This window comes from Falco rusticolus, chromosome 2, assembly GCF_015220075.1.
Source record: "Falco rusticolus isolate bFalRus1 chromosome 2, bFalRus1.pri, whole genome shotgun sequence".
In the NCBI taxonomy this organism is placed as follows: domain Eukaryota; kingdom Metazoa; phylum Chordata; class Aves; order Falconiformes; family Falconidae; genus Falco; species Falco rusticolus.
This window is the reverse complement of record NC_051188.1, coordinates 113215907-113243574: the sequence shown is the minus strand read 5'-3', so window position 1 is coordinate 113243574 and position 27668 is coordinate 113215907. Positions and strand designations below refer to the sequence as shown.

The 27668-nt window shown below is 42.9% G+C and overlaps 2 protein-coding genes across 4 annotated transcripts; one reads left to right on the top strand and one right to left on the bottom strand.

Annotated features, from left to right (window-relative positions):
* GPR89B (G protein-coupled receptor 89B) lies at window positions 1–21126 on the top strand. 3 transcript variants are annotated; one of them, XM_037377985.1, is made up of 15 exons: window positions 1–113; window positions 3489–3548; window positions 4403–4506; window positions 5517–5546; window positions 6024–6130; window positions 7006–7107; window positions 10247–10367; window positions 10617–10697; window positions 14006–14115; window positions 15789–15877; window positions 16269–16361; window positions 16718–16813; window positions 17346–17435; window positions 18042–18107; window positions 18274–21126. In XM_037377985.1, exons 1-15 carry the CDS (start codon window positions 72–74, stop codon window positions 18478–18480), a joined length of 1398 nt encoding a protein of 465 aa, XP_037233882.1. In that variant the 5' UTR covers window positions 1–71; the 3' UTR covers window positions 18481–21126. The 3 variants fall into 3 exon arrangements, with proteins under 3 accessions (XP_037233882.1, XP_037233883.1, XP_037233884.1); XM_037377987.1 differs by lacking the exon at window positions 1–113 and adding an exon at window positions 2113–2690; XM_037377986.1 differs by lacking the exon at window positions 5517–5546.
* PDZK1 (PDZ domain containing 1) lies at window positions 18540–26881 on the bottom strand. The gene is made up of 8 exons (XM_037377984.1): window positions 26646–26881; window positions 26091–26343; window positions 24953–25089; window positions 23542–23737; window positions 23096–23292; window positions 22402–22596; window positions 21312–21599; window positions 18540–20321 (listed from the first exon to the last, which is right to left on the bottom strand). The coding sequence occupies exons 1-8, from the start codon at window positions 26853–26855 to the stop codon at window positions 20244–20246; spliced, it is 1554 nt and encodes a 517-aa protein (XP_037233881.1). The 5' UTR covers window positions 26856–26881; the 3' UTR covers window positions 18540–20243.
* Between the last annotated feature and the right edge of the window lie 787 nt (window positions 26882–27668).

Genomic DNA, 27668 nt, shown 5'->3' with positions numbered 1-27668 from the left:
CCTGCGCACTGCGGCCGCCGGCGCGGGGCCGGAAGCGGGGCGGGCGGCGGCCGTGGCGGGTGGGCGCCGCCATGAGCTTCCTCATCGACTCCAGCATCATGGTCACCTCGCAGGTACCCCGCTGCTGCGCCGCGCGGCGTGTCCCCCCCAACCCCCGGGCCCGGAGAGGGGAGGCGGGGGCCAGGTGGGGTCTCTCCGCCGCTTGGGCCACCCGCCGTCCCTCCGGAAGCGGCCGCTGCGAGGGCGTCGGGGCGGGGCCTGCGGGCGCGCGTGCGCAGCTGCCGGGCTGAGGGAACGGCGGGGCGCGGCGGTGGCGGGAAGGGTCCGCCGGCTCCCTGAGGCGCTCGCCCCGCCGGCCCGGCCCCCGCGCCTGAATGCGTTCGGCGGCCGCTGCTCGGCAGCGGGGGTGGAAAAAGCCCTGGCGGCTGCCAGCCTGGGGGTGCGGGGCCGGCACGTCGTGCCCGCCCTTCGTGTCGCCCGGCGGCCGCTGCGGGAGGGGTGCGCGGTGCCGGTGCGCGGCCCCGGGCCGCTGCCCGGCGTGTGGCCGTGGCTGCTGCTCACGGACGTTGGCGAGTCTGTGACGCGTACTGAAAAGATTCAGTAAATAAGGCTGTAGGGAACGGAACTTTTCTTGTAATACGGCATCGCTTTTGTAAATTAAATTTTCTTAGGCGGGACAGACAGGGAAGTTCATCTTGCTGTTTTCTATTAATTTATTTCTGATATTCCCCTGGAAGGCTAATCGTGGGCAGTTGGGCCAGCTGATCGTTCTAAGTCCCTCCCAACTGAAATAGTCCCTTATGCCCTATTTGTGTCTTCTACCCTTGCTTTGCCCCAGAGGAGTTTGCTTCTTTAACAGCTTTGGAAGATGTTTCATGATCTGCTTTAAGGAATTTAAAGACACGCCACTATTTTATTTTAAATACCTCCTTCTCTGTTGATCCGCCTGTGATTCAGAAACTTCTTCAGCTTCTGCTTTCTGCTGGCTGTCGAAGTCATCTTTCAGTTAGTCTTTGTTTTATGCCAGCAGAATTCACCTAGGAGGCCTTTAACCCTTTTCCTGGCATGCTGTCTTTATCATTATGAAGTAGGTTGTGGTTTTGACACAGTTGAAACTGTCCTCTTGTTTTATGGGAGGAAATGCTGCCTCCGTTAGCCTCCTTTGTTAATAATTTATCTATTGTGTTGTCTTTGACCTTCCTCTCCTGCTTGCTAGCCTGCTTCCTCCTCGGTAAGAATCTAAATCTTTTTTTCTTCCTGTCTGCCCCTCTGGCAACTGAGATGGTCCAACTATTTGCTTCTGCCAAAAGGGGAGGGTTCTGCTCCCTCTTCACTTTCACACTGCTGCACAGGCATGCTCTCTTATTTGTGCTCCTTCCAATATTTCCTTAAATGAGTTTGAGTAGATCACAGAGGGATCCGATAAGCTTCTGAGCTGGTGTGAACTTTTTGTTCTGCAGTGAAGGAAAATGAGCTGAGGAAAGGGAACCTTTCCCCGTTCAACAGCAGTTGCTTCTCTTACATAGACTTTAATGCACAACTGTAGTTTTCCTGAGAGTTTTCAGGACAGCTTTTGGCTGTTTCTCAGAAGTATGATCTTCTACTTGATAATGCTTTGATTTTTGTGTCTAACTTGCTTTTTCACTGTCAGCTGCTTGACTGTAGCTTTGATACTGTTAACAATTCACCCAGAACAAAAACTTTCCCATTATTTGCTTTGCATTCTAAGATCTAACTTGTCTTAATTGCTTTTCTTTGGCTGCTGGCAGCTTTTCGTCTTCTCATCATCTTCAAAAGCATTGTTAGCTATTTAAATTGCAGCATGTAATTGTCAAAGGCTCAAGAACCTTCTGACTTAACATGTCACATTCACCTGCAGTATTTTAGAGTGTCAACTGTTAAGATAATGTCTTTCTGTGCTTTTGTATAGTCCCTAACACAAGGGAAATCTAATCTTCATATATAATTTCCTCTGTTGTTATCAGGTTTGCTTATGTCCTTCTCTCTTATTTTCTTATTTTTTTTGAAACATTTGTCTTGGTACCTTTTTCATCCTTCCTGCTGTTAAATGTGGAGTTACTTTATGTAAATACCACTTGCTTATCATGCTATTTTAACTTACGACCTGTAGATAGGAGGCTTATGGAATATCTTACCTTTTTCTTTTTGCTGTCAGTTACTTTAAAGTCTGAAGTCCTTCTCAAACAAGTTTTGCCGGTTGTTACCGATCACTAGACCTCATTCTTATTTCAGTTCTTCTTTCAAGACAAGTATGTTTGATCTTCCTTGCCCAGCATTCCAGGTATTCCTCATCTGTAAATCATGTTAGTCTGTTACCTTTGCCACTGTTGGGATCCAGTTACTCCTGATGCACAGTGGAATCTTCCACAATGGTTCCTGCATTTTTGTCTTTGAAAGTTTCCTCTCTCCACAGAGGGACAGAATGCTCTGACTTTTTCCATGTGCAATGAGAAGAAATACTGTCTTTGTCCTATGCATTCTGGCATATACTGATTTTTGTCTTTGCCTTGGTCAAAGCTAACGTTATAAAATGTATTTAATATCCTCTGAGCTCTTTTTTTGCTTGGGTTCTTTTAAATCATTGTATTCATTTTCAGTCTTCTGAGGAATAGAGAGGGCTACCCGTGGAAGGCCTGATAACACAGCCTCCTTTTACTGTCTGAAGATGGGTAATTACAGTTTTGACTACATTGCTTAATTTGTATTTATTTCATTTAAGTCACCAGCAAAATAGGTGTGATACTAAGTTTGTCTCTTCAGATTTGTGTTGAAACTTAACTAAATTTTGTACAGTGCTCTTGAGAACTATTGAAATGCAAAGCATTTTTGACTCATCCTGCTTCACCTACCTTGTCCGTGTGGCTTTCTACAACTCCAGCTTGTGGCTTGAGGCATTCAACACTACCTTTTCCCTACCTTAGAGGTGTTTTTAACACCTTTCACCCACATTGTGTCTGTGTGTAACCAGATTTAGTGTAAAGACCTCTCCATAAAAATCAAATGCCCTTCTAGTCTTAAAGAAACGGCAGATGTTTTTATAAAATTTACTCATCCCTAGAAGATGTATATGTTGTGGACATTCAGGTGTTTACTTTGCCTTCGTTACTATGATTCCTGTAAAAAGGATAAGCTTTAAACCTGTAGGTTAGGAGAGTGAAACAAGAAACAACAGTGCAAAGGATTCGGGCAGGCCAGGAACTGAGGAGTTTTGAGAACTTGGGAACACAGAACTGGGCTGTCTTGACTGGATCTTCTGTAAGGTCATAGCCTTCTGTGGCTGCTACACTTGAATATTTAAAATAGTCTTCTCTCCATGGTACCATGGCAAGTTTTAACCTTCTGTGGATCTTAGGTGCTTTGGCCTAGCTCTTTTGCTTCCATTTGTTTCATCTACAGTCAGTAGTGAAGCAGCTTCATATTTTGCAAGCTGCTGGATACAAATGTTAAGTGCTTCATCTCTTTTGCAGGTGCTGTTCTTTGGATTTGGGTGGCTGTTCTTCATGCGTAAGCTCTTCAAGGATTATGAGGTGAGAAGGGACCTTTCACTACGAGTCTGTATGTTAAAAATTACTCCCAGTTATAGAAATGTTTTTAAAACTGCAGTTGGCCTTTTGCTTCTCTTTAAGCCCTCGCACCTTATTTTAAATTACCTCTACAGTTACTTTCTTTTTAATTTCCTCTTGTGCTTCTATTTGAAAGTATCCTAGATATCTGAGGAAATGGGTTCTTCTGGGACCAGTGAAAGTTTCCAAATTGGCTATTGTTATATAATAATAAAAAAATAGGGAGGAGGTGCAGTGGTAATAGTTTTCCCCTTCACTTGAGCAAGCCTGCCTTATGTAATTTTTGAGACAAAATTCAGCGGTTAACTTCAGACGCAGTGAGGTGTGTTCATTGTGGCTGAGTTGTTTGTGAGGATTGCATGGGGTAAAACTGCCGCATTCTCTTATACTTAGAGGGGTATGAGAGAACATAGTCTAAGTCAGAGGTGGCTTAAGTGCGAGCCAAATTCAGACCCCAGAAGTTTTTCTGAGTAGGTCTTAGTTTTAAAGCTAAGGTTAAGATCCAAGAGCTCTGTTAGCAAGGGTCTATCATTAGTCAAGTTGACATAGAACACTGCATGCTTGACATCCCTTCTGTGCAAGGCATCTGCATTAAATATGCCAATAGCTGCAATCGGTGTAATGCTGAGAACTTAGGAGTTTTCCCTGTGGTTTCTAACCGGCTGTTGATTTCTTCCTGTTTAGATAAAGGGCAAAGTGCCCTGAAGCAAGAGACCCAGCCATCATAGTTTATAATTTGTTTTTCTTAGTGGAGGGGTATCAGGATACCATTCTAGGAATGTAAATGCCTGATGTCTGGCTTGCTTTCTCCATTGCAGGTACGACAGTATGTGGTCCAGGTGATCTTCTCTGTGACTTTTGCCTTCTCTTGTACCATGTTTGAACTCATCATCTTTGAGATTTTGGGAGTGCTGAACAGCAGGTAAGTGTGGGAGCTCACTGGAGGACCAGCCTTGCCTTGTGTTCTGTTGCATCTTGAGTCTGACTTCTAAATTAATGGATTAGTCTCGGACTGGGGAAATCTTGTGAGAAAATAATCAAGAACTCAATGAAGATGTTTGAGCAGCAACATTTGTTTATTTGAGAGAACATGAGAGTAGAAGCCATAAGCTTCTGACTTGCCATGTAATTGCTATTAGTGTGGCCTAGGTCCTTAGGGCAAGGGCTTATCTTTGACTTTCTCCATTTGTGAAGTTAAAAGAAACCTTTTTTTATAATGGGAGTATTTTAAAGTTTCGGATCATGCTGAAGAGCGCTTTTCAGATGTTAAGAACTATGGAAAATAGAAGCACTAGGTTTTCTGTGGTGGTCAGGGCAGTGAATAAGATGTGAAGTGAAAACTATTTTTGTAACAATACGGTATTTGTGAATCAAAGGTGCGTCCTCCTTTGACATAGGATGGGGACTTCTGCATAAAGGGGATGTTAAAAACCATCTAGTTCAGAAGTCAGTAGGAAAGAGAAGACAGAACAGTAGCATGTAGAGGTTAGCTGAGTTTCATATTTAGTCTCTCTCATCATACTAGTATAAGAGACCAGCCGAAGGAGTTGAAAGGCAAGAAGTACAAAACTGATGAAAGGTAACGTTAGTTCTGAGTGTATGTTATTAATCTGTAGAGCTTGCAGCCAGAGAGATCACTGAGGGGAAAGCTTTGATAAGCTTCAGTAAAGGGCTGGATGTCCATATAGATCAAAATGTTGACCTCTGAATTAGCTAGGAAAAAGTGACAAGGATCCTCAAATTTCTCCTTCCCCAAGTCATAAAGAGGATATGAGTTAATATTGGGAACAGGACATATACTTTTCTATTCAAGCTAAGTGAAAAATCAGTTCAGCCAAGATGACTCTCATCTGCATTTGACTAATCTCCTTTGGTCAGAGGAGTATTGATCATTTTGAGATATATGTGTATTTCTAAATTCTTGCTTTGCAGTGTCTTGCAGATGAGACAACTGACTTTGAGGTAATACATGTTGAATTATGACCATTAAATGGTTTTAATCTTTTCAATTGGAATTAACTCTTTCTTGACTCAGCCACTCATTACAAAATTAATTACTGCTTATACTTAGTTTTGATTTACTGTTCAACTGGATGAGCAGTAATCAAATGAATCATGCTGCAACCGGCATTAGTCACCATAGAAAATGCAGGATTTGATAAAATAGCCCAGTGTGTTTTTCTGGGTAGTTGTTAATTTTGAAATACACATTCTTGAGCTCTGTATTAAAAAACAAAACACCCCCCCCCACCCCCCCACCCCAAACAAACCAACCCCCTCCCCAACCCAAACAACAAACAAAATCCAGAATATTCTATGTGCTAAGCCAATATTATCTAATGCTTGATGTGGTTGAAAGGATTACACTGAAGTGCGATTGTCTTTGAGAAATTTGTTGTATTGTGATAGTGTGCTAACAGTATTTTGGCTTTATTTTAGCTCTCGATATTTTCACTGGAAGCTGAACCTGTGTGTCATTTTGCTCATCCTAGTCTTCATGGTACCCTTCTACATCGGTTACTTTGTTGTGAGCAATATCAGATTATGTGAGTACTTGGTTTATGGCAGTGGGGCTGCTAACTTGAGACTATGCATACAAATGAGAAATAACTTTTCTGAGAGACAGATGTGTTGGACACTATCACTGTAGCTCCCTCCTTCCTCTGGCTTTGTCCTGGCTAGATAACTTCTGTTTGGAACTTAATGCATTAGCAGGAACTCTTTATTGAGCAGTTAGGAGATACTTTACCTGACCCCAATAAATGTAGCTTTTCTTTATGGGTTTCGACAAAGTTGAGCACTTTAGAGTAATGTTACTGAAATTAGTGCCTTTACAATTTTAAGCTTGCAGCCCAACCCTGGAACCCTTGGCAAGGCTGTGTTGTTCTGCTAGAGGGTAAACAAAGTGAGGCAGAGAAGCTCAATACATCACTCTTGAGGCATGAAAGCTCAATAAGTTACTTCTGCTTTTTTTTGCTTACCATTGGCTGGATGAGGGCTCTTCCATGCACTAATGGACACTTACCCTTGAGCTGTTGACATTCATCGCTCTTTTGTATTAGGCTTAGGCATGTAGGCTGGGAGTATTAAACATGTAGTTTTGGCACAAAGATGAAGTTTTCCAGTTTCATGTTCAGAGTCACGTGAGAGAGACCACAGCTAAGTGATCCCCTGTTCATAGTGCAGCCCTCTTCATCCATCCATGGGGAAAAGCCAAAGTGGTGCGTTGCGGCATTAGCTCTTGCCAATGGTTGTCTCAAACGGCTGGTAAGAAGTGAAGTGGTGCGTACGGCTAGCTGTAGCATCTCTTGGCCACCTGTGCTCAGAACAACCTTTGGACCAATATAGCGATCATGCAAGCTAGAAGAAGCCCTAAAGAAAGAATGTCTTTAAAATACTGGGTTTTTTTCCTCTCCACTAGTGCACAGACAGAAACTGCTTTTTGCGTGTGTTCTGTGGTTGACATTCATGTATTTCTTCTGGAAGTTGGGGGATCCATTTCCTATCCTCAGCCCAAAACATGGTGAGTTTCATATTTTTGCTGATTCCTTCCCTCCTGAAAACAGGCTTTATTATCTCACTTCTGTCTTGGAGCTATTAATATCTCAGCTATACGTTTGGGACTGTAGAAAGCAGTTCTTGCAACTGAGGGTCTGCTCAGCTTTGAAATTTGCCATCTGAGGGTTGTCAGACTAACAGAAATGGGTGGATACATCTGAATTACTTGTATTAGTTTTCTTCCAGTATCACAGGAAAATTTTACCAAAGTGAATGAGTGCTAACTGAACCTAGACTATGTAAGAACACAGTATTCTTTCTGAGAACACAAAAACTGCATCTCCACAAAAAGCTGATCACAATTTTTTGTTCATTTGTTTATGTTTTTTGTGGCAGCTAAAGCTAATTTATTTAGGAAAAGAATTGACAACCAAGCCTTAATCTGACCTTTTTCAGTCAGAATATTGTTTCTTGTCACTGAAATCAGACCAGTTTAGCATAAGTGGCTGTCCAGTTGACAAAACATGGCAGGATGCCTGAACACCAGACCTGTATAGACTGTAGCCAGCAACATGTCTGGCAGCGCATGCTAGCTTCGGTACAGCTTTGTACACAGCTGAGCCCAGAGGCAGTACAGTTGCGTGGTACCAGAGTGTGAGTTGGTAAGTCCTGCTGGATGCCAGAGCTATTTCTGTGCAGAATTAGCTTGGGTATCTCTGCGTTGCAGTCATGAAACCAAGAGTATTTATAGTGTGAAGATACTGGGTGCAGTTGGGCTAGTTTGGGTCCAAGAGAGCTGGTTAGCGTGTGCCTAACTACTGAGCCAAAGGATTCTAACACTGTAGAACCAGACTGTTTGTGACCTGGGTTTCCTGTGTAACTTGTGTTGCCCTTATCCCCTGCACTGGAAAACTGTTTGTATCTTGTTCTCAAACAGATGAAATTCAGTCAGTTTCACTCAAAGTGGTGAATATGTCTGTCTGCATAGATAATGGTCGGCTTAATCTTTCTGTTCGCCAGGGAGCTATTTTACTCTGTACTAATCTGTAAGAGAAAAATTGACAGATACCAGCTGCTGTAGGGTCTGCTTATGCTTTCATCTGAGCCTGAAACCTTCCTAAGAGAAAGTGTGTATCTGTGTTTTGTAACTGTGTCTTTTGCCACTGAAATACAGCAGCTAATATACACCGCAGATCCCTCTGCTTAGTGTTTTATTGCCAAGAAAACCAGGTATCCACTTCGGGTTGCAGAATGTGCTCGAGTTGGCAGAATATAATAACTTAATGGGAACTTGGCCATGGGGTTTAATTAATCCTCTTCAGATCACTGGAAAGGTTCTGTGAAGCTGTGTAACAACTGCAGATTTCCAGAACTGGTAATGGGGTGTTTTCTATTTTTAACTCCTGATTTTTAACAGGATGATACTCCACTTAACATTTGTACAGTGCCTTATCCTACCAGGTGTAGGTGTAAGGTTAGAGCAAAGGATTCTAGGTTTTTTTTTTCCCTGCTGTACTGCTGCGGTGCTACTGCCCTGCATATATGGACAAGGCTGCTGCAGGGCTTTATCATGTGGCGGTGGCCCAATTCAAACAGGAGGGATCATATTGTGGAGGGAGATGTGACAGGAGGCCATACTTAATGAGCCCCTCATACTGCAGTACATTACCTTTAGTGTCTTTGTCAGTGTGCCCCCACCCTGCTCACCTGCCTGCACGGTGCTGTGCTGCAGCTGGGGAATTGTGCTGACCAGTGTGGCCCTTTCCAGTACCTGCGCTGGCATCCTGTGCCAGGGAGTGCCTCGCCTGGGGATGGTGATGGCAGTGTGCTGCAGCTGGGAAATGCGCCATCCGTCAAGGGCTCCGAGTCAGGAGCCCTGCTTAGTCTGCAGCTTCTTTTATAGACCTGAATTTAGGAGCTCATAGTAGAAGGAAGCCTTACTCAGTCACACACTTGTATTCTAATAAAAGTCTTACCTTTGTCTGAGTTGATAAAACATTCGTTTTATCTGACCTGATCACAAGAGTAGGGTTGCTCTGAGTGTTACGGCGAAGCACTGCTTTAACCGGTGGAATGTCATGTCATTTTGAAGGCAGATCCGTTTTAACTGCTGCTGTCTGACAGTGTGTGGGGCAAAAGGCCAGTGTATTGTAGCACGTTCTGTAGCTCGTGTAAATCTCTGTGCAGCTGCACATGACTGGGTGTCTCAGTCTCCCTTTGTGAAGTCTTTTTGCCTTGTTTTCAACATTTATTCCCCTTCTCTGAAGCATGAAATGTGGCTTGGCGCTTGGCCATCTCAGCTTTGCAATCATGTAAGCTCCAAATGTGCTGTGTGTGGCAGCTGCTCTATAACTAGCTCCCTAAAAAGTGTTTAGTAGCACATGGCACTCTACTCTGAGAAGACAGGTTGAGATCTGTGTTTAATGGCTGAGAAGAATAAATGCAACTTCGGTGCTTGGTGTTGGTTACAGCACAGACTTGATGCTCATGCTGTATTATGTAGTATGTTTTGGAGTCCGTTTGGTGCTCAGGTGGAATGCCTTGTTGGTGGTCACCTCAGCAATGTGTTGGTGTCCACAAGGTGAATACTGAAGAGCAAGGAGCAGCGTAAGCTTCCCATAGTGTCATAACTCCACTGTCCTACCAGCACAAATTGTGTCTGATCTGGAGGGGTCCCTTCTAATGCCAGTTGACAGGACAGGGCTTCCTGTTTGTGGGTCAGCCATTTTTTGGACAGTTTGCCAGGACTAACTGGTTGGGTAACTGATCCTGGTTATTGCAGAATTGGCTTTGTGGAAGATGCCTCCGTTACAGTGTCTGGTGGATGATCTGTGTTCCCACCTCAGCAAAGTGCAATCACTAATGTTTTATGTATTTAGAACCAAAATATTGACTGTTCGTCCTCTGCAGATCTGTCTTGAGCTTTTTCACAGCTAGAGTTTCCCATCTCTGTTTCTAAGCATGGTAACGTGCTTTCTGAGGGAGACTTTTTACCCCTCTCTTCATTTTCCCTGTCTGTATTTCATATGACCTCTGGCCATTAACGGTGGGAAGGCAGTCAGATTCATTAAGCAGCTCTGTATGTGTGTTATATTTTGAAGGCACCAAGTGCAGAGCAGAGTGAAGAGACCGAGGTTACTAATGCTGTGGTTTTTCTCTCTCAGGAATCCTGTCTATAGAACAGCTCATCAGCCGTGTGGGTGTGATTGGGGTGACACTGATGGCGTTGCTGTCAGGATTTGGGGCTGTCAACTGTCCATACACTTACATGTCCTACTTTCTCAGGTAACTGCAGCCTTGTGAAATATTATGTCCACCTTTTTGAGATTATTCTTCTGCTTTTCCTGCAGCATTGATTTAAGGTTTTTTGTAACTTTTCTGAATCTAGCTATTGCCATGACTACATGGTAGAACCATTTCCATTGCTGAAGCATATTCTCCTTACACAGGCTTCTCTCTTCTTTGTTTTATGAGCATGTGCATATTTCCTCTGAAATGGTATAGTAGGCCTAACTGCGTACCTTCATTTTGTAGGAATGTGACAGATGCAGATATTCTGGCTTTGGAGCGACGACTCCTTCAGACTATGGACATGATTGTTAGCAAGAAAAAAAGGTAAGAAGGCAGCAGTGGCATGGAATGATTTATTTCAAGGATTTTTGATGATTATGGTTTAAGATGGTTCTTGAAATTACCAAAATTATTAGTCGTTTCAGGGCTATGTGATTGTGAAACAGGTGCCTGAATTGTGTTGAGCTTTGTGGTGTTTCATTCTGGCCTGATACACAACTTTGGTATTTTTCCCAGACATGCACTAAATAGTACCCTTTCTTGCTGCAGCGGCACAGGTTAGGCTTCCAAGACAAGTTGTAACTCTCTGATGGGAGCTTGACTAGTCTGTAAGATGGTCACCTTGCTCTCCTGATAAGTGATCCTTCAGCCACTGCAGCTGGCTCTCTTTCTGGCAGTTTCAGTACAGAAATTGGTTCGTACATACTGAGCGTGCTCCTGCTTTGTGGATCTGGTGTTTCCTGGTCAAAGCTGAAGCGGGCTAGTGAGTTGGTGTGGACACAGCTCTGTTCTTGCAAATGACAAGGTTGACATTAGTTTTGCAAAATTGCAAAACCTCGCTAATGTGACTTATAGTTTAGTGCACAAGCTTGCTGTCAAAACTCAGCTTTTGTTGGTTTAACTTATTCCATGTACCACAAGTGAAAAAAGCTACTTTTGGAAACAATGTAATTTCATTTACACCGAACAGATTTTTGTCTGCTCTTAGAAATTACATATTGCATGCCTTACTAATTGAGCGGAATAAATACAATTACTATAGTCACTTCAAGGTTTGACTGTCTGACACTGAATTATCACAAGAGGCCCACAGACTTTACTTTTGGTGCACTGATGTTTTAATGGAAGCTTTTAATGTATGACAAGGGAGCTTTTAGGTAGTCTAACCTTGCTGAATTAGTCACCAGTGTGTGTATCTGCTGATCAGTATTAGCATATGAAAGAGTAGTTAAAGCATAACTTTTTTCTTCTGCTTTTTAAATGTTAAGTGGTGAACAAATTTTAACTCAGTCTTTGTGTTTGTGTGAGATGGCTAGTAGTGAGAGAATTTAATTACTCAGTTTTAATTGATTTAATCGACTAGGAGCAGTCAATTAAGGAGCCAGTACTTTGGAAGCTAAAAGATACTGTGTAGTTCTGCATCTGTGTTCTTTTTGTACGTTTTTGGACCTCTGGTCCAGGGAGAGTGATGTTGAGGTAAAATTAATAATTTCTGGGACTTGCAACTGAGAAGCACTTTCTTACCTTCCTATAACCAGGAGATCTTCTGAATATGGCAACTTTCTAAGCATTATGAAGTGCCAGGTAAAGTGTGTTAATCCCTGGGGAATTATACTGAAGTTCCTGTATTGGTGTTTAAAAAACAACAACAAAAAAAAACCCCAACAAACCAAAACCACTCCAAAACTATGTAGTCTCAGAAATGTGCAAGAAATAGCAGGAGCTTGCATTCTGGAGTTTTTATTCTTTTTTTGCTTTGACAGGGAGTAGTGGCTTGCATAATTGGACTATTTGCTCGTATAAAGCAGAGCTTAAAAAGTTTGCATTTAGATGGATACAAATCAATCCAAACTATTTGGCAGAACAAGCGGGAATAGCAGTGTTTTACAGTGTATGGTAAATGTAGTCCATAAATTGTCAGTTACTTGCTGGCTACCTTTTCCGTACGTACTGCTGATATCTCAGAACTTACCAATGCATACAAGGGTTATAAGGCAATAGAACATAAAGGTTTTTTGTTTTCTTCGCTGATCTTGACATATCTTCTCATACCAACCCTTATCATACTGCCTTCCTTGTCAGTAGGAGAGAGTTGTTGCAAGTTGTTTTCCCCGATGCTTTTTGCACAGGAATTACTGAGTGTAATCAGTTGAAGCCTTGTGGCAACTTGCCTCTAAAGTTGGCAGGTTCTTTATACTCATCCTTGCAGGTATGACGTTGACTAATCCTCAGATCTGAAATGCCTAGATTCTGTTGCACCGTTGCTTCATTTTGCTTCATGTTAGAGTCAAAGTAGCTTATCTTGATGTAGATGTATCACATATCTACACAGGCAGAGTGTGTGGGTTTTGCCTGTGGATCCTTTCTGTGAGGTCTCCATTGCTCCTGACTACTCAGTGGGTACAGAGATCCCTGTCACCTCTCAAAAAAGATTTGCCTTTGCATACTTATAGCTTTGCACTTCACCTTGATATAGCTGCATTTTTGCTGCAGTGCTCTGGATCGTTTGGGATGGAACATGTGAATCAGGTACTGGGAAGAAAGCAAGGATTAGAAATGCAGTTCTTGTATTGACAGCTATCAGGATGAATTGAATCATTCCAAGATACCTGTTATTTGTAGTTTGTGACCATATGTAGTTTTATATGTTATGTGGGGTGCCCCGAGGGTATTTCATTTGCTGGATACAAAGGAGTGATTTTTTATTTTCTTCTCCCCCCCCGCCGTTACACTGCTTATCAACAACCTCGAAGAGAGCTCCGTGCCACATGTAGCAATGCTGGCTGCAGCCCCCCAAGAAAGGGCCTAAACACTGTCAAATCATGGATCACCTTGACAATCTTATGAATAGTTTTCAGCTTAGGAGTGGATAACTGGCTCGCAAATTTCAATGGGGAGAAATGTGAGGGAATGAGGCCAGAAGCCAGCACTGCTCATGGGGATTATATTGTGGTGCACGTGGGAGTGTGAGCGACAATATGCAGCTGCTGCTGTAGTGTTGGAATTAGCTTTAGGAGTCACGTTCAGATTGCCTGAAGCATCCAGTAGTTCAGTCCAATAATGGATTTATGTGTTTCAGCTTCATAACAGCTTGTCATGCAGCCCAGTAGTGAGTGACAGCATATCAGAGAGTGCTGCTGCATACCATCCAGCACTCACAGTTCTGTGGAGGAGGCGGATGTGCAGTGATAAGGAAGAAGGTGTTCAAGGGGAGAGGGGGAGCATGAGAAATCTTCCGAGTCCTGAACTTGAGATAGCACATGAACAGTCACATGTTTGAGGAAAGGAAAGCGACTAATTGTATGCCTGAAAAATCCATTTAAATTTTTATTTTTAATTGGGTTTAAATCCCTTTAAGGGTTGAAGCAGGATCCTGAATGGAAGTCTTGGGAAGTGTCTTACTGAATCTCACTTGATTAGGTCTGGGCTCTACTCCAGAGCTAATCAAGATAATGTTAGGAAGCAAGATTGGTGCTTAGAGGAAAAAAACAAGGGGGGGCATCTGTTTGCAGTTAATTTAGTTTAATGGTGTCTTCTAAGGAACTGGGCTTTGGGTTTTTTTTGAGGATTTTTGTTTGGATTTTTTATAAAAATACTTTATTCCTAAGGACTTGTGTTTTCTGTTCTTTCAGGATAGCAGTGGCTCATAGGACAATGTTCCAGAGAGGAGAAGTGCATAACAAACCCACTGGCTTCTGGGGAATGATAAAAAGTGTTACAACATCTGTTGCAGGCAGTGAAAGTATCCTTCATCTGCATGCTGGCACCTGCATCAGGAGGTGGCTCCAGCTTTCTTCTGTTTTGAAGAGAAGAGTGTTAGTTGGGCCAGTTACAAAGCATTCATGTTTCAACGTGTTTCGGCAGTCAGAACAAAAGGCTTAATGCCTCCTGGGAAGTTTGCTTTCTAGCACTGTCCTGTCTGACCTTTTTCCCAGGGGTTGGACGCATAGTTTTACTGTGACACAGTCGGGAGTTGTGTGCTCCTGCTGTCCTGCCCTGTAAACGTGCTGCTGCATCACCATGGGTGAGGTGTACAGCAGATTGCAAGACAGATGGGCACGCTTATGGTTTGGGTTGGAAGGGACCTTAAAGATCATCTAGTTCCAACTCCCCTGCCATGGGCAGGGACACCTTCCACTAGACCGGGTTGCTCAAAGCTCCATCCAACCTCACTTTGAACATTTCCAGGGATGGGGTGTCCACAGCCTTTCGGGGCAGTGTGTTCCAGTGCCTCACCGACCTCACTGTGAAGAGCTTCTTCCTTATATCTAATCTAAATCTATCCTCTTTAAATTCAAAGCTGTTATCTCTTGGCCTGTCACTACCTGCCCTTGTAAAAGATCCCTCTCCAGATTTCATGTAGGCCTCCTTTAAATACTGGAAGGCTGCTCTGATATCTCCCTGGTGCCTTCTCTTCTCCAGACTGAACAACCCAACTCTTTCAGCCTGTCTTTCTAGGGGAGGTGCTCCAGCCCTCTGATCGTCTTTGTGGTGTCACATTGCAGAGGCACTGATGTGGGAGGCAAATTTCTGATCTGATGTATCCTCTGCTCATGTGATTGACCTTCATGTCTTCTCATAACTTGACGTATGCTCTTCCAGGATGGAGAACCTGTGACGTACTTGAGCAAAACACTGGGGTTTGCTGACGTGCTGGAACAATTTACCTAGCCTGTAGTTGGCTTTCTGGCCATGTTGGACAGCTGTGAGAAAAAGAAGGGCAGGAAGCAACTTGTGGACCAAATAAATTGTTCTCATGATACAGGTTGGCCACTGGTGCTATAGCAGCAGAAACGTGAGCAGAAGTTGTTCTGCCTGTGTGAAAGCGGTAGAGGGAACCTGTTGGGAATTGCAAGGATCTGTATTTCTCTAACTACGGTTGCCTACCAATAATTTCTGCCAGACTACCTAAAGTGTGCAGTTTGCATATTTAAGACTGAGGACCCTTCTTCCTCTCCTTTCCCACTAGCTGTTAAAATCAGAATTTGGCTGTTTGAAAAGGCTTTTTGTAATAATCGCAAATCTCTTGGAGCGGTTACTCAGCAGTTTTGTGAGATGCACTTCAGTGACAAGGGCCACTGATCAAGGTAGAGCAGCAATCTTGGAGAGGAGAGCTCTGATTCTATTCTACGATGTGTTCCCCAGGCAGAGGAATAAAGAGCTTGTTGCATGACTGTTTAAACACTGTGTATACTTCCTACCTTCTTGAAAAGGAGTAGTGTGCAATATAGGTATCCTTGAGATTTCTTTGGGTGCGGTATCAACAAGGACCATCAAGACTGAATCAAAAACCTGATGTAGATCAAAAAAGTGGTTAAATCCTTAGATGTGGCCCTTGGGCTGAAGGTAGGGAGTGTTTTGGTTTTAGTTAAGAATTTGTGACGTATTCTAGCCTTGACTGTGCTGGTTTGCTAGATCTGTCCCTTATCCAGCAAGAAGTGGATGCCCTAGAAGAGCTGAGTCGGCAGCTTTTTCTGGAAACTGCTGACTTGCATGCAACAAAGGTACATACATACCCAGATGGGTGTTGGGAGGCCAGAGTAGTTTGAAAGAGAACGTATTTTACAAGAAGTTGAAAAGTGTTCAGTAGGTAAATGTTGAAATGTTGTGATGCAGTGGAGTGAGGTCCTCTTTCTTTAATTTGGGGTCTAGATGGCAGTTTCCTTCCAGTTCAGACACATACTGGAGTATGCCCCATGTCCCTAAATCCATTCTGAAACTTTCAAATTAGAAAAAGATGTTTTAGGAACATCTGAGTTAAGAGGTATAGAAGGATAAAGCTGTGTTTGCTACTATGGATGCTCCGTTAAAATTTTGTGTTGTGGGTGATTATGGAAGTGATAAATTACTATTTTTTTTGTGTTCTGTTCCCCCTCCCTCCTTTTGTATTTCCAGGAGAGAATAGAATACTCCAAAACTTTTCAGGGAAAATACTTCAATTTTTTGGGTTATTTTTTCTCCATCTATTGTGTCTGGAAAATCTTCATGGTATGTAAATATTTTGTTGTGGTTTATGTGGACATATGGAAATGTTGCACCCTGCATAGATTATGCTATACATGCAGTTCATCAAGTAATCCTCCAGTTTCCTTAAAATCTTGCCTCTGGAAATTCTGAAAGAAACTGGCCTTTGGTTGAAGTAAAGCTCTGGATCTATCATTTTGTATAGAACATGAGACAAGCAATTCTTACATGTGTGCATTTTGCACCTTCTTAGATGATCCGACTGCCCCCTGCCCCTTTCCTTGGTGACACAAAGTAAGAGTCATGCGTGCATCTCATGTGTAACAGTGAGGTATGCTTTTGTTTTCTTCTTTTAATGTAAACCAAACTCTCTCTTGCAGGCAACCATCAATATTGTATTTGACCGTGTGGGGAAGACTGATCCAGTCACAAGAGGAATTGAGATCACTGTAAATTACCTGGGAATCCAATTTGATGTGAGACTTCATTAGTTTGTATAGCCTTTTCAGCAGTTCCTATCTTATCTAAATAAAATAGGGAGAGGGTGATAGAGCCCTGACAATTTGTCTTTGTCTTCTGACTTATTGAGGAGGAAGGGAAAACGTACCATGAACTTTGTTTTCATGCTGATTTTATGCTGGGATGGTAATGTGGTCTTTTTGCCAGAGAGGCAGTGATTTGCTTGTTTGTTTGGGGCAAATGGAAACATGTTAGTCAACTTTCTTAGATTAATAATTTAACTACAAAGTAATTATGGCTGCTTTTGCACGTAGGTGTTCTGTCATTTACAGGTTTTTAAATATATCCCTGTGAATACAGGGTTTTTCTTGTGTGTTTGGAGTAAACAATTGCTCGTATATTTGTGAAAATGTCTGTTATACAAACCTGTCTACAACGGATATCTGTGCAATTAGGAAATACAAAGACCCTGAAGAACTGGCAGCTATACAATGTGGTGTAAACAGGGTTGGCATTAGAGATTTAAGTGTATTCTTCTTGTTGATACAGGTAAAATTCTGGTCTCAGCACATTTCCTTTATTCTTGTTGGAATAATCATTGTTACCTCTATCAGAGGATTGTTAATCACACTTACAAAGGTAAGAGCCATGACTCTGGACTAGGAAGGCTGTTATCAGATCCTTATTTGTAGGTGCTGTATAAATACGTATTGAAAGTTTATATTTTAAATATCTCAATATAAATACTTCCAGAGGGAAGAAGGGAGGAAAAATGCTTTCTGCAATGTATTTCCCCACTCAGTCTCTGTTACTGTTGGGAAGAGATGCAGATGTTAAAGGAGATGTTAAATGTAAGCAAGGGTTCAAAATGATGCTGTAGCACAGCTTATTAGTAAGGTTGATGAGTTGGTGATTAAAAGAATTTAGATTGTTTAATTTGAGCTGCTGGTAGGACTGGAAAGACGTGTGACTCACTGTCTTGACCTGGCTTTTGGTATCTAAGCTTAAACTTCAATACATATTGTTCCATGACTTCTACCACAGGACACCACTGGCTTGGGGATATTCATGTTTAAGACTGCAGGTTTCTGAACGTAGGGTACAGGCACCCCTCCAGAAAGTATGCTTTTAATTGTTTTTTCTTAAAATGAAAAAGTATTGAATCATATATACCTTTCATGCTGTCCTAAGGCACACTTACCTGCCTGCTTATTTTCATTACTTTTTTTTTTCGTTTGTGTCTAGTTCTTCTATGCCATTTCCAGCAGCAAGTCCTCCAATGTTATTGTTCTGCTTTTAGCACAGATAATGGTATGTGAAACCATGGGCACACCTTTATACCTTTATATACCTTTACGCATGCATACATATTTGTGTGTGTGTACATACACACGTAACACAATCCTTGTATGCTGACCCATGTTAGCCACACAGCCCATTGGGAAACAATAACTACTTTCTCTTTTTTAATTTACAGGGTATGTACTTTGTGTCATCAGTGCTCCTGATCCGGATGAGCATGCCTCTAGAGTATCGCACTATTATTACGGAAGTCCTGGGAGAGCTCCAGTTCAATTTTTATCATCGTTGGTTTGATGTGATATTCCTAGTTAGTGCACTGTCCAGTATCCTCTTTCTCTATTTAGCACACAAACAAGCCCCAGAAAAGCATATGGCCCTCTAAGTGAGAACTGCAGTCGTACACTGCTCTCTGCCCTTTCAACTGCACTGCTGCAACTCCTGTGGACTGCAAAACCTGGAGAGCCAGGACTATTCTGTGTGTTTTAGCAGTGTAACTGACTCTTTGAACTTCCACATGTCATCATCAAGCTCTGTGGCTCATTTTGTTAAGGTGCCACAGCTTGAAGGGAAGGGGATGCACATGAGATGGCTCATTGCCAAGGAATAAGGACACTCCTGGTACACCGGTATCTAGGGGCATCAGGACTTGCATACAGGGTTGTCTGAGGTGAGACCTCTTACTGTTAGAACATCATCTTCAGGGAAGGCACCAAGGAAATGTGATTTTTTTCTTCTGAAAATCAACTCATAATTGGGATTCAGAGGATGGCAATTCTGGAGCTGAATGTTTGAATCTGGAATTAAATAAGCTTTCATAATACCTCATGCAAGCATCACAGGTTTGGTTTTTTTTGTCAGCCCCAAAGATTTGGTTGGAAGTGAGCTAGGAAGTGGCAAAGATTTGCTGCCTGGCAGAAGTGAAGAGAATTTCACTCCATTTCTGTATTGGAGTGTATGCTGGTGTGTTTCACTAGTACCTAGTGTCATTAAGAGCTGGGAGATCAGCTTTCTGTTGCTGAGTCTCAGCTTTGTTTTCTCTCCCTGCATGAATGGAACCGAGGTTTTGGATTCCTCTTTGCTAGAGTTCAGTGGGAAGTCAAAGATCACAGACATGCCTTGTTTACGTTATATGTTATAAATTTGTTTACCTTATATGCTGTAAATTCGGTGTTCCCTACACCATGTGTATTCTTCTACAGTAGCCCATTTCCCCTTCTTGATGTCATTCAAGGCATAAAAGTAAATTTTATTCATATGACTTAAACTTGTAGCTTTCCATAGCCACTCTTCTAGGCTTTGTTTTCAAAATTGTTCTGGAACATAAATCATAGGTGGTAAGAGTAAGACCTGGGCAGGGGCAAAGTAGCCACTCTAAACAATTTATTTCTGCGTTGTCTTCAGTGTACAGCAAGGAGGCAAAGTATACAGCAGCAGTATTACAAGAGCCATTTATGTTGCATTCAAGACGATGTGGTGTTAACTTGCATTTAGACAAACCTGCATGACTGAATTATGTGTGCTATTCTAGCTACCATCATCCTCAACTGTATGAAGAGAAGAGAGAACAGTGCTTAAATGTCTTGAGTTATGAATTATGAAGTTAATGTTTGAAAGAAATTTCTGCAGTGTTAGCAGGAGAAAGGAGCGTAATGCGGAATACATTGGCTTGTGCCGTTTCACAGCGGTTGTACTGCTGTGTGTGTAGCATGGAAGAGTCGCCGCAGAGATTGATGGACCTGGATTAGGGGGAGAACTGACTTCTGGGGGATGGGAGAAATCAGTTGCTCTTCATTAAGAGTTTATCCTTAAAAGTCTTAAGATGCTTACAAATCTATAAAGTGTTTCCACCTTCTGCTGCACTATACTGAGTTATATACTTCTAGTTATTTAAGCCTTCAGAGAAGTGACTAACTACCCACTTTACGAGGCAGAAAGCCAGTGAAGTACAATTGCAGTGTATTAAATGGATGCAAGTTACACTGCGGTGTTATTTCATGCAGCTGCATTTCAGCAAGAGATTGCAGTCCTTTTACAGGTATGGCACTCCTAGGAATAGTCACGTTCTGGGAGGCGTAGTAGCAAAGAATGATTGAAGAAAGAGGATTTGGAAGGTTTCTTTTTCTTTTCTTGGCGCAGTTTGTCTCCTCACAACTTTGTGTCATCGTTGTTGTCACTGTCTGCCTTTGTAGAGGCAGCTGATTGTGAAGAGGAGGATGAGCTTGCCTGCAGAAGAGTAGCAAATACATCCTGGTTATTTTCAGTTCGTAAACATGCTTGGTAGTCTGCAGTGTTATGAAGGACTCCTGTTTTCATCTGCACTAATGTACTTGTTTGGATGGCAGAATGAGCCAACCAATGTGATTTTTGTTGTTGAAGCGCTTTTTGGTTAAATACATTTAGAGAGAAATTTGTTCAATAGATGTTTCCTGTTGTTTAATTCCCATACCAGCTGAATTTGCACACAAAAGTGGTGCTAACTTCAGATCTGCAAAATGCAGCTTGGTGACTAAGAAACTTTTGAAAAAACTTGCAGCAGCACATTTGCAGACAAGGCTAGTGACGAATAGGAGACAGGATTGGTCTTATTCTTCCTTGTCTGTCTCTTGCATGATCAGAACAGAAACATTTAAATATTTTAAGGCTGACTACACAGAGGATTCAAAATGACTACTGTTTCAAGAAGAAACACCTTCCCGCTTTTCTGACTTCTGTCACGCTTCGGGTTCTTTCTGGTGGCATGAAGTAAAATAATTTCAAGTCTGCACATTTCCTAGAAAATGTCATCATAACCTGTCAGTTGTTCATTGTTCTACAAAACGATCTGTTTTGAAATATTTCACCCGATTTCCCCAAAGTGGTTTACGCTTTTCGGTGTATTTAAGCACTTTGCCCTGTACTTTCAGGATTGTATTGCCTGTTTCCCGTCTGCATTAAGGATTACCATATTTGGATTCTCTTGTTCCGTAAAATCTCTTGTATGTGCATCCTTTCTGTGATTTAATCTCGCATTAAAGATACCTGTATTACATGTGGGGAAAGGAAGAGTTGTTTATGATAATCAGACTGCAACTTCCCTTTTAATAACATAGACTGACTTGTAAAAACCGGGCTCAAGTTAAAAATCCTAGCTCAGGAATATGTACTAGCTGCAAAAAGTTACGTGCCTATCGCCTAGGTGATCCCTCAACGCCTATTTAATGCAGTATTACTCACCCTTTCCCTCTGTTCAGGTGAGTTTGCCTCTGGCTCTGACAGACGGTTTTCTGTATAAGCAGTGTCGTGGATGGGATCCGCCATGGAGGCTGTGATGGGAATGTTCTGGCCCTGGAAGTAATTGTAAGCGTCTTTGCTGCACACCAGTAGTGTTAGTCTGTCACCGCTGTCTTGGATTCTTGCCACCACTTTGTCGTAGGATTCACTGATCACATTCACCCCGTTCACTTCCACCAGAAAGTCACTATTTTCTATACCTGCTGTGTCAGCTGGCCCGCGGTTCTGTACCTGCAAAGGGAAGTTTGAACTGGGATATTAGCATAAAACTTGGAAAGATGCATTAGCAGCTGATGGTTAGCCAGACTAGTGTGGGACTGCTTTCCTTACAAGGCAGCCAGATAAGCATGGGGAGGGGGAGATTTCTGGGACAGAAATGAATTGGGAGAGGCAATAGGCCTAGACGTAATAAACATGGAACCCATCAGTTTGAGATCTAAAATGCGTCTTGGCTTTGGTAGGCTTTCACTGTAGAAATGTGGCACGGCAGAATCGTGAAGACGGGTAGAAAACAGATTTCCTTATTATTTGCAGGTCCCTGCCCATAAAGTTAACTACTACATTTCCTGGATTTCTTAGTAATGAGTGGAACCCCTCCGCTTGAGAAAGCTGAAGATACAGACAGAATTTGAGACAGTCAAGGTTTGACTTCTGCCAGCTGTAGAATTCGGAGGAGGTGGGTAGAGGGGGGTGAAGGTGTCTCTTAGATTTAGGATGTTCTGCAGTAAATGGGGGGGAAAAAGAAAATTACAAATGTTAGCATGCCAGCCTTACGAATAAAATAATGATGCAAAAGCTGGATTCCCCTTCCCTCTAGGTATCTTAACAGAATAAGGAATGTTTTCTGGTGCTTATTTTTTATCTTGGTCCTACAACGTCAGTCTGACTTTATCAAGCACAGGTCTTATCTGAGAGCACTGGAGAGGAAACTTGGCTTTTGTGGCTTTTCTGGAATGTATTCGCAGGGCAGAAGGGAGGAAACTGGCCAACAGACTGCTTGAGCTTTTCCTTGTGCCTCATTCTACGTTAGTACCTCACTGATGAACAGTCCAGGTTTGTTCTTGATCATGTTTAAACTGAAGCCAAACCCACAAGGCCCTTTCACCATCTTGCAGATCCTTGGCTTGTGGTTCACACTCTGCTCTGTGCGCAGCTCCGCTCTGTCCTCCGTTTTAGCTGGCGTTGGATCTTGTACTTTGTAGTAGTATGAGAAGGGGGAAATTTGAGCCTGAAAAGAGTGACAAATAGAACTTTAACAGAAATGCTTCGGTTGTGAAATCTGTATTAGGCTTTCATGCTCAGCATAGTCTGAAATCTTTTTAATGGCTCAGACTTGAGCTGCAGTGAACAACTATTTGCTATTAATTTCTGGCCGAGTAGAAAAGCGCAGCGTTGATCTATGTGAGAAGGGAACTTTGAAATGTTCATAAATGGTTACACAGCTGTGTAGCTCTGAATTTGCTGTCTTAAACTTAGAACATTTGTTGTGGCATGTTTAAATTTAGAATTGTTCCACTAGTGCCTATAAAAATCTGGAAAAGGCCAAAAATTTGGGTGTTCAGTGACTTGTTGTACAAGTGCAAGGAGAGCTGCTGAAATGTGGCTGTATCTTGGACATTTCCTGCAAGTTGAAGCAGTGTCCATCAGAGCAGACTGGCTGTTCCATTGCTGCGTATGTCTCTTCGTAATGACAAATTACCAATTAGCAGTAGTTTGCATTTTCTTACCAGTTTATACATGGCATCAGTCTCCTTATCCACTACCAACAGTGTGGTGATTGCCTCAGGCTGCTTAATTTTTCTCACCACGCTTTCATGGTCCACACCATCCACTTGCTCGCCATTGACAGCTATCAAGATATCATTGTCTTTGAGACCCGCCTTGGCTGCTGGGCTTCCAGAATCAACATCCTTGATGACATGATCTGAGATCAGAAGGGGAAAAAGACTGATGTGAAGGCATACGCTTGCTAGTTTAAAGACATTAGAATGCACGGGAAAGGCTAATTGTCAGAACTGCACTTCAGATTGAGACCATTTCCCTGTTTGCAACACGTCTATAGAGGACGTCTCCTAGATGACCAGTAAGAAGCCAAAGAGAATGAGGTCTGCAGACCTTATACAGGAAGAAACTATTGCAAATGTCATGGTCTGTGTGTGAACTTGGTTCTTACCACCAGTATTTTGTTCCATCCGTAGATAAAAGCCATAACCGTTTTTTCCTTTCTGGATCTCAATAAGTCGTGGTTTGAGGGGAAGCAATCGTAGGCTGGCACTCTCTTTGCTCAGTACCATCTTCTGGCTTGTGTAATAGCGGTCCGTTTCTTCATTTGAAAGTAGAAACATAACATGATTTTCAGACTTCCTCACCTGTGATAGTACATTAGTCTCAGATGTCACCCCTTCAACAACATGTGGGAATTGTAGATACTTTGATAGTGGTGTGTGGGTGCTGTTGAGGAATGAGTCATAAGGTGTAGGCCATGCTACTGTAAGTTGATTTTTTTTCTTTTTTTTTTCCCCCTCTCCTGTCAGAAATTTGGACCATGACAAGATCTCAGGCATGTAAGATGCAGCATACGTATGAGGAAGTTTTCTAGATTTCATTAGCTGTAGGGTGCCATGAGGGTGGCATAGGGTTCCAGTAGAATCCAGTGAGCCTCAGTAGATAGCGCTTGGCTTATCTGGATGTGAACCTCTACAGTATAGACATACCATGCCATCAGTACCACTATTATAGATTTCAGTGACAAGAGTCAAGTTTCTGTCTCCCTTGGTGCTCTTCCATCGCTATTGCTGATTCTGAGGGTTGGGGTTTGTTTTCCTGTTCAGCCTCTCTAAGTCCACCCTTCTCTTATTCATTTCTTGTCTAATGGATGCGCTTTTTTACTCATCTTAACCAGCATCACGCTGCTGCTGCTGTTCTAGTAGCTTAACAAAACACAGGTGTTGCGTGGCTCTGTAGTTAGTGTGCACTGAATTGTGATGCTGGACTGCAGAGCATGTACTGCCTGTCTCTTGGCTCTCTAAAGTCTCTTCTGCTCCAGCTGCATTTTAGCAGTGCCAATAGTGGAAAGCTGGAAGCCTCATTAGCAACATTCTTTGCAGCTGAGGCCAGGTAAATCACTTGCACAGCAATTTTCATTAGTTTTGGGCTTCTTAACGGGAGAAAGGAACTACTGTCTAAAATCATGATTTTTCCCTCTTCTGTGCTGTGTCATCAGAGAGTTACCCCTCTTCCTACCCTGAAAACCACATTTGATCACTTGTCCTCTTACCATTAGGAGTATTTCCAGGTCTTCTAGGAACAGAGCATGATTTATTTAATAGGGTTCCTGGCAGCAGTATACTTCTGTTATTTAAAATTCTTTGGCCTGTCTTGATGGTAGTACTCATTCAGAGTCAGTTCAAGAGGCTGCTTGACAAAGCAGAGGGGTGCTCTGCCGTGGTGAGGATACACGGACAGTAGCTTCCAAGATTTACTGTGAAGCATTCAAATCAGCCAGACCTGCCTCCTCAGTAACCCTGGTGGGTTGCTGTGAAAGTGGGCCAGGACAGAAGATGAATCAGTATACAAACAAATACCTTTTCCACCGCTTCCTTATGGGTGTCATTTTCCACATTTTTTCCATTGATTTCAATCAGGCGATCGTTGTTTTGGACACCGGCCTTTGCGGCTGCTCCTTGTGGTGCAAGGTCTACTATGAACAACCCTTTCTGTCCTAAAATGAATGAAAACTTATTACACGGGGTAAGTCACTGAATTAGACCTGGATTTCATGGTTAAGGAAACTCAGCACTGACGTCCTTAAAGATTCTTGGACTCTGCTGATGTGATATTACAGTGGCATTACAAACCTTCCACACAGACACACCGCTCTCACTTAATTCTCTCCTGGAAGAATCACTTCTGTGGGGGTGGGAGGAATTTGTTCACCATGTGCAACTCAAGCAATCGTGTATTTCTTTACCAGGAGTGCCAAAGGGGCTGGTTAAGATAGCTGAAAGGGCTTTGGTTTCTGACACACGTGTACCCCCACCGCAGTTTGAAGTGAGGAGCCGCTTTTATTGTTTTATAAATTTCATAGTTTCCTGGTTTGGAAGGCTTCCATGTTTGGTCGTTCAGTTATATTGCGTTCCAAAATACCCTCTTTAGAGGTGATGCTTTCCAGAAGACTTCCCTATTCTGTTGACTGGCCTTGGAAGACAGGCATATGTGGAAAGAGGTTCAAAATCCCTTACTTTCTAAATAAAATAACTTACAAATCAGGGAAAGTGTTTATTACAGCTGTCTAGAACCTTGTGTGCTGATTCCTGAGGTGATTTGGAGGAATGGAACAGGACTTGATGTGGCATCGTGAGGGTGTATCTGGTATTTCAGCAGGGACTATGAATTTGGTTTTGGTAAGGAGGCTTAAATAACAAGCAGAAAATAGCTTATTCTTTTTAGATATTTTTTTCAGCTTTTCCCTACCCTATAGGAATTGTCCTCATAGGAATTGTCCTCAGAGAACCATGCACTGTGTACGCTGAACAGAAATGGACTAGAGATGCATCTGAATTCCTCTTTCTGCTTCTTGGTTTTCTTTCCATCAGTAAGAGCAGTTTGTGTGTCTCCACTGGCCCCCGTGTGTTAACCGTGGTTGCCTCTGTCCCTGCTGCCGTGTGTGTGTGTGCAGGCACGTGTGTGTCTACGCACCACGGCTCTTCCCCAGGCTCTCACCTCCTGTACTTTTCAGAGAGAAGCCGTAGCCTTTCTCCTCCTTCACGAGGTAGCAGAGCCGGGGCTGTGGAACTGCAGCGATTGCTCCGTTGGCCGTGGGCAGGGGGGACTGCTGCTCCTGCTGCTGTCCTGTCGACACCTTTTGACCCAGCTCTTCCAGGTTCACTCCCTCCTTTTCTGCCTTGTGATAGGATACATCATCCAGAACAAGCAGTACAACAGAATTCCCGCTATTTTTGACAATCTCCACCACCTGTAGTGGACAAAGGAAAATGGCAAGCAGAGGCTGGAGTGATTGAACTAAGAGCTCGCCCCAGCAAGGGTTGCACTGGCTGCTGTTTCTGTTGTCTCATCCCTCCGCTTATGTATGTATTGTGGGTGGAGGCACCTCAAAGACATTTTGTGCCCATGGTGGGTAATGAATGATGCAGGGAGTTACTCAGAGCGGTTGACTCAGCTCTTGGATTTCCTAGCTGAAGATGCCATAAAAACTGGAAGAGAAAACTTCACATAGTGGTGAGGGAGTGGTGTGGGCCCCAGATTAGACAGACATACCTGTGCATGTTCCTCCTTGTCTACAAACACACCGTTAACCCTGAGGACTCTGTCTCCATCCTTCAAACCAGCCTTTTCAGCTGGACTGTTCTTCTCCACGTTCCGGATGAGATGCCCTGCTGTGTCTTTCTCAATGCGCAGGTAGAATCCGTAGGTCTTTTGGGGCTTTTTGGTCACTTTACATTCTCGGGGCTGGAGAATAGAAGTCATCTCTGCCAGACCGGATGGAAAGGCTGTGTGTGAATAAACCCAGTAAGCTTACCTAGATATATTCCCTCTAAATACATAGTGAGACAGTTTGCTTCAGGATTCTTGGGGGTCTTGATTCCCAGGAAATCCAGCTGTGTGAAGCTGAAGGTAGTTGTCAAGACTAGGGAGAAGGAACCAATCCCTTTTCTCTCTCCTTCCTTGCTTTTCTTGTCTCCCTATCTCAAATGAAGTTAAGCGAGACGCAGAACTGGAAGAAAGAAGTTGTCAGCCTGTGATAATATAGTGAAAATTGAGGTGAGGGTTTAAGACCAGAGTTAAGTCTTACAGAGGAAGAATAATGGCAGCACAAAAATACTGGAACACTGTAGGAAAGTTAAGTGACAAAATGGGATTTCGCAGAATTGCGGAATGGTCGAGGTTGGAAGGGGCCTATGGAGATCAAGTAGTCCAACATCCTAGCTCAAGCAGGGCCACCTAGAGCCAGTTCCCAGGACCAAGCCCAGACAGCTTTTGAGTATCTCCAAGGAGGGAGGCTCCCTTACCTCTGCGCAATGCTCAGTCACTGTCATAGCAAAAAAGTGTCCTTATGTTCAGATGGAGCCTCCTGTGTTTGTCCGTGCCCTGTCGCTGGGCACCGCTGAGAAGAGCCTGGCTCCTCCTTTGCACCCTCCCTTTAGATATTTTTATACACTTTTAAGTTCTCCCTGAGTTTCTGTTTCTCCAGGCTGAACAGTCCCAGCTCTCTCAGCCTTCTGAATACCTCCAAGGATGGAGACTAGAGCTTCTCTGGGCAGCCTGTGCAGATGGTTGAGC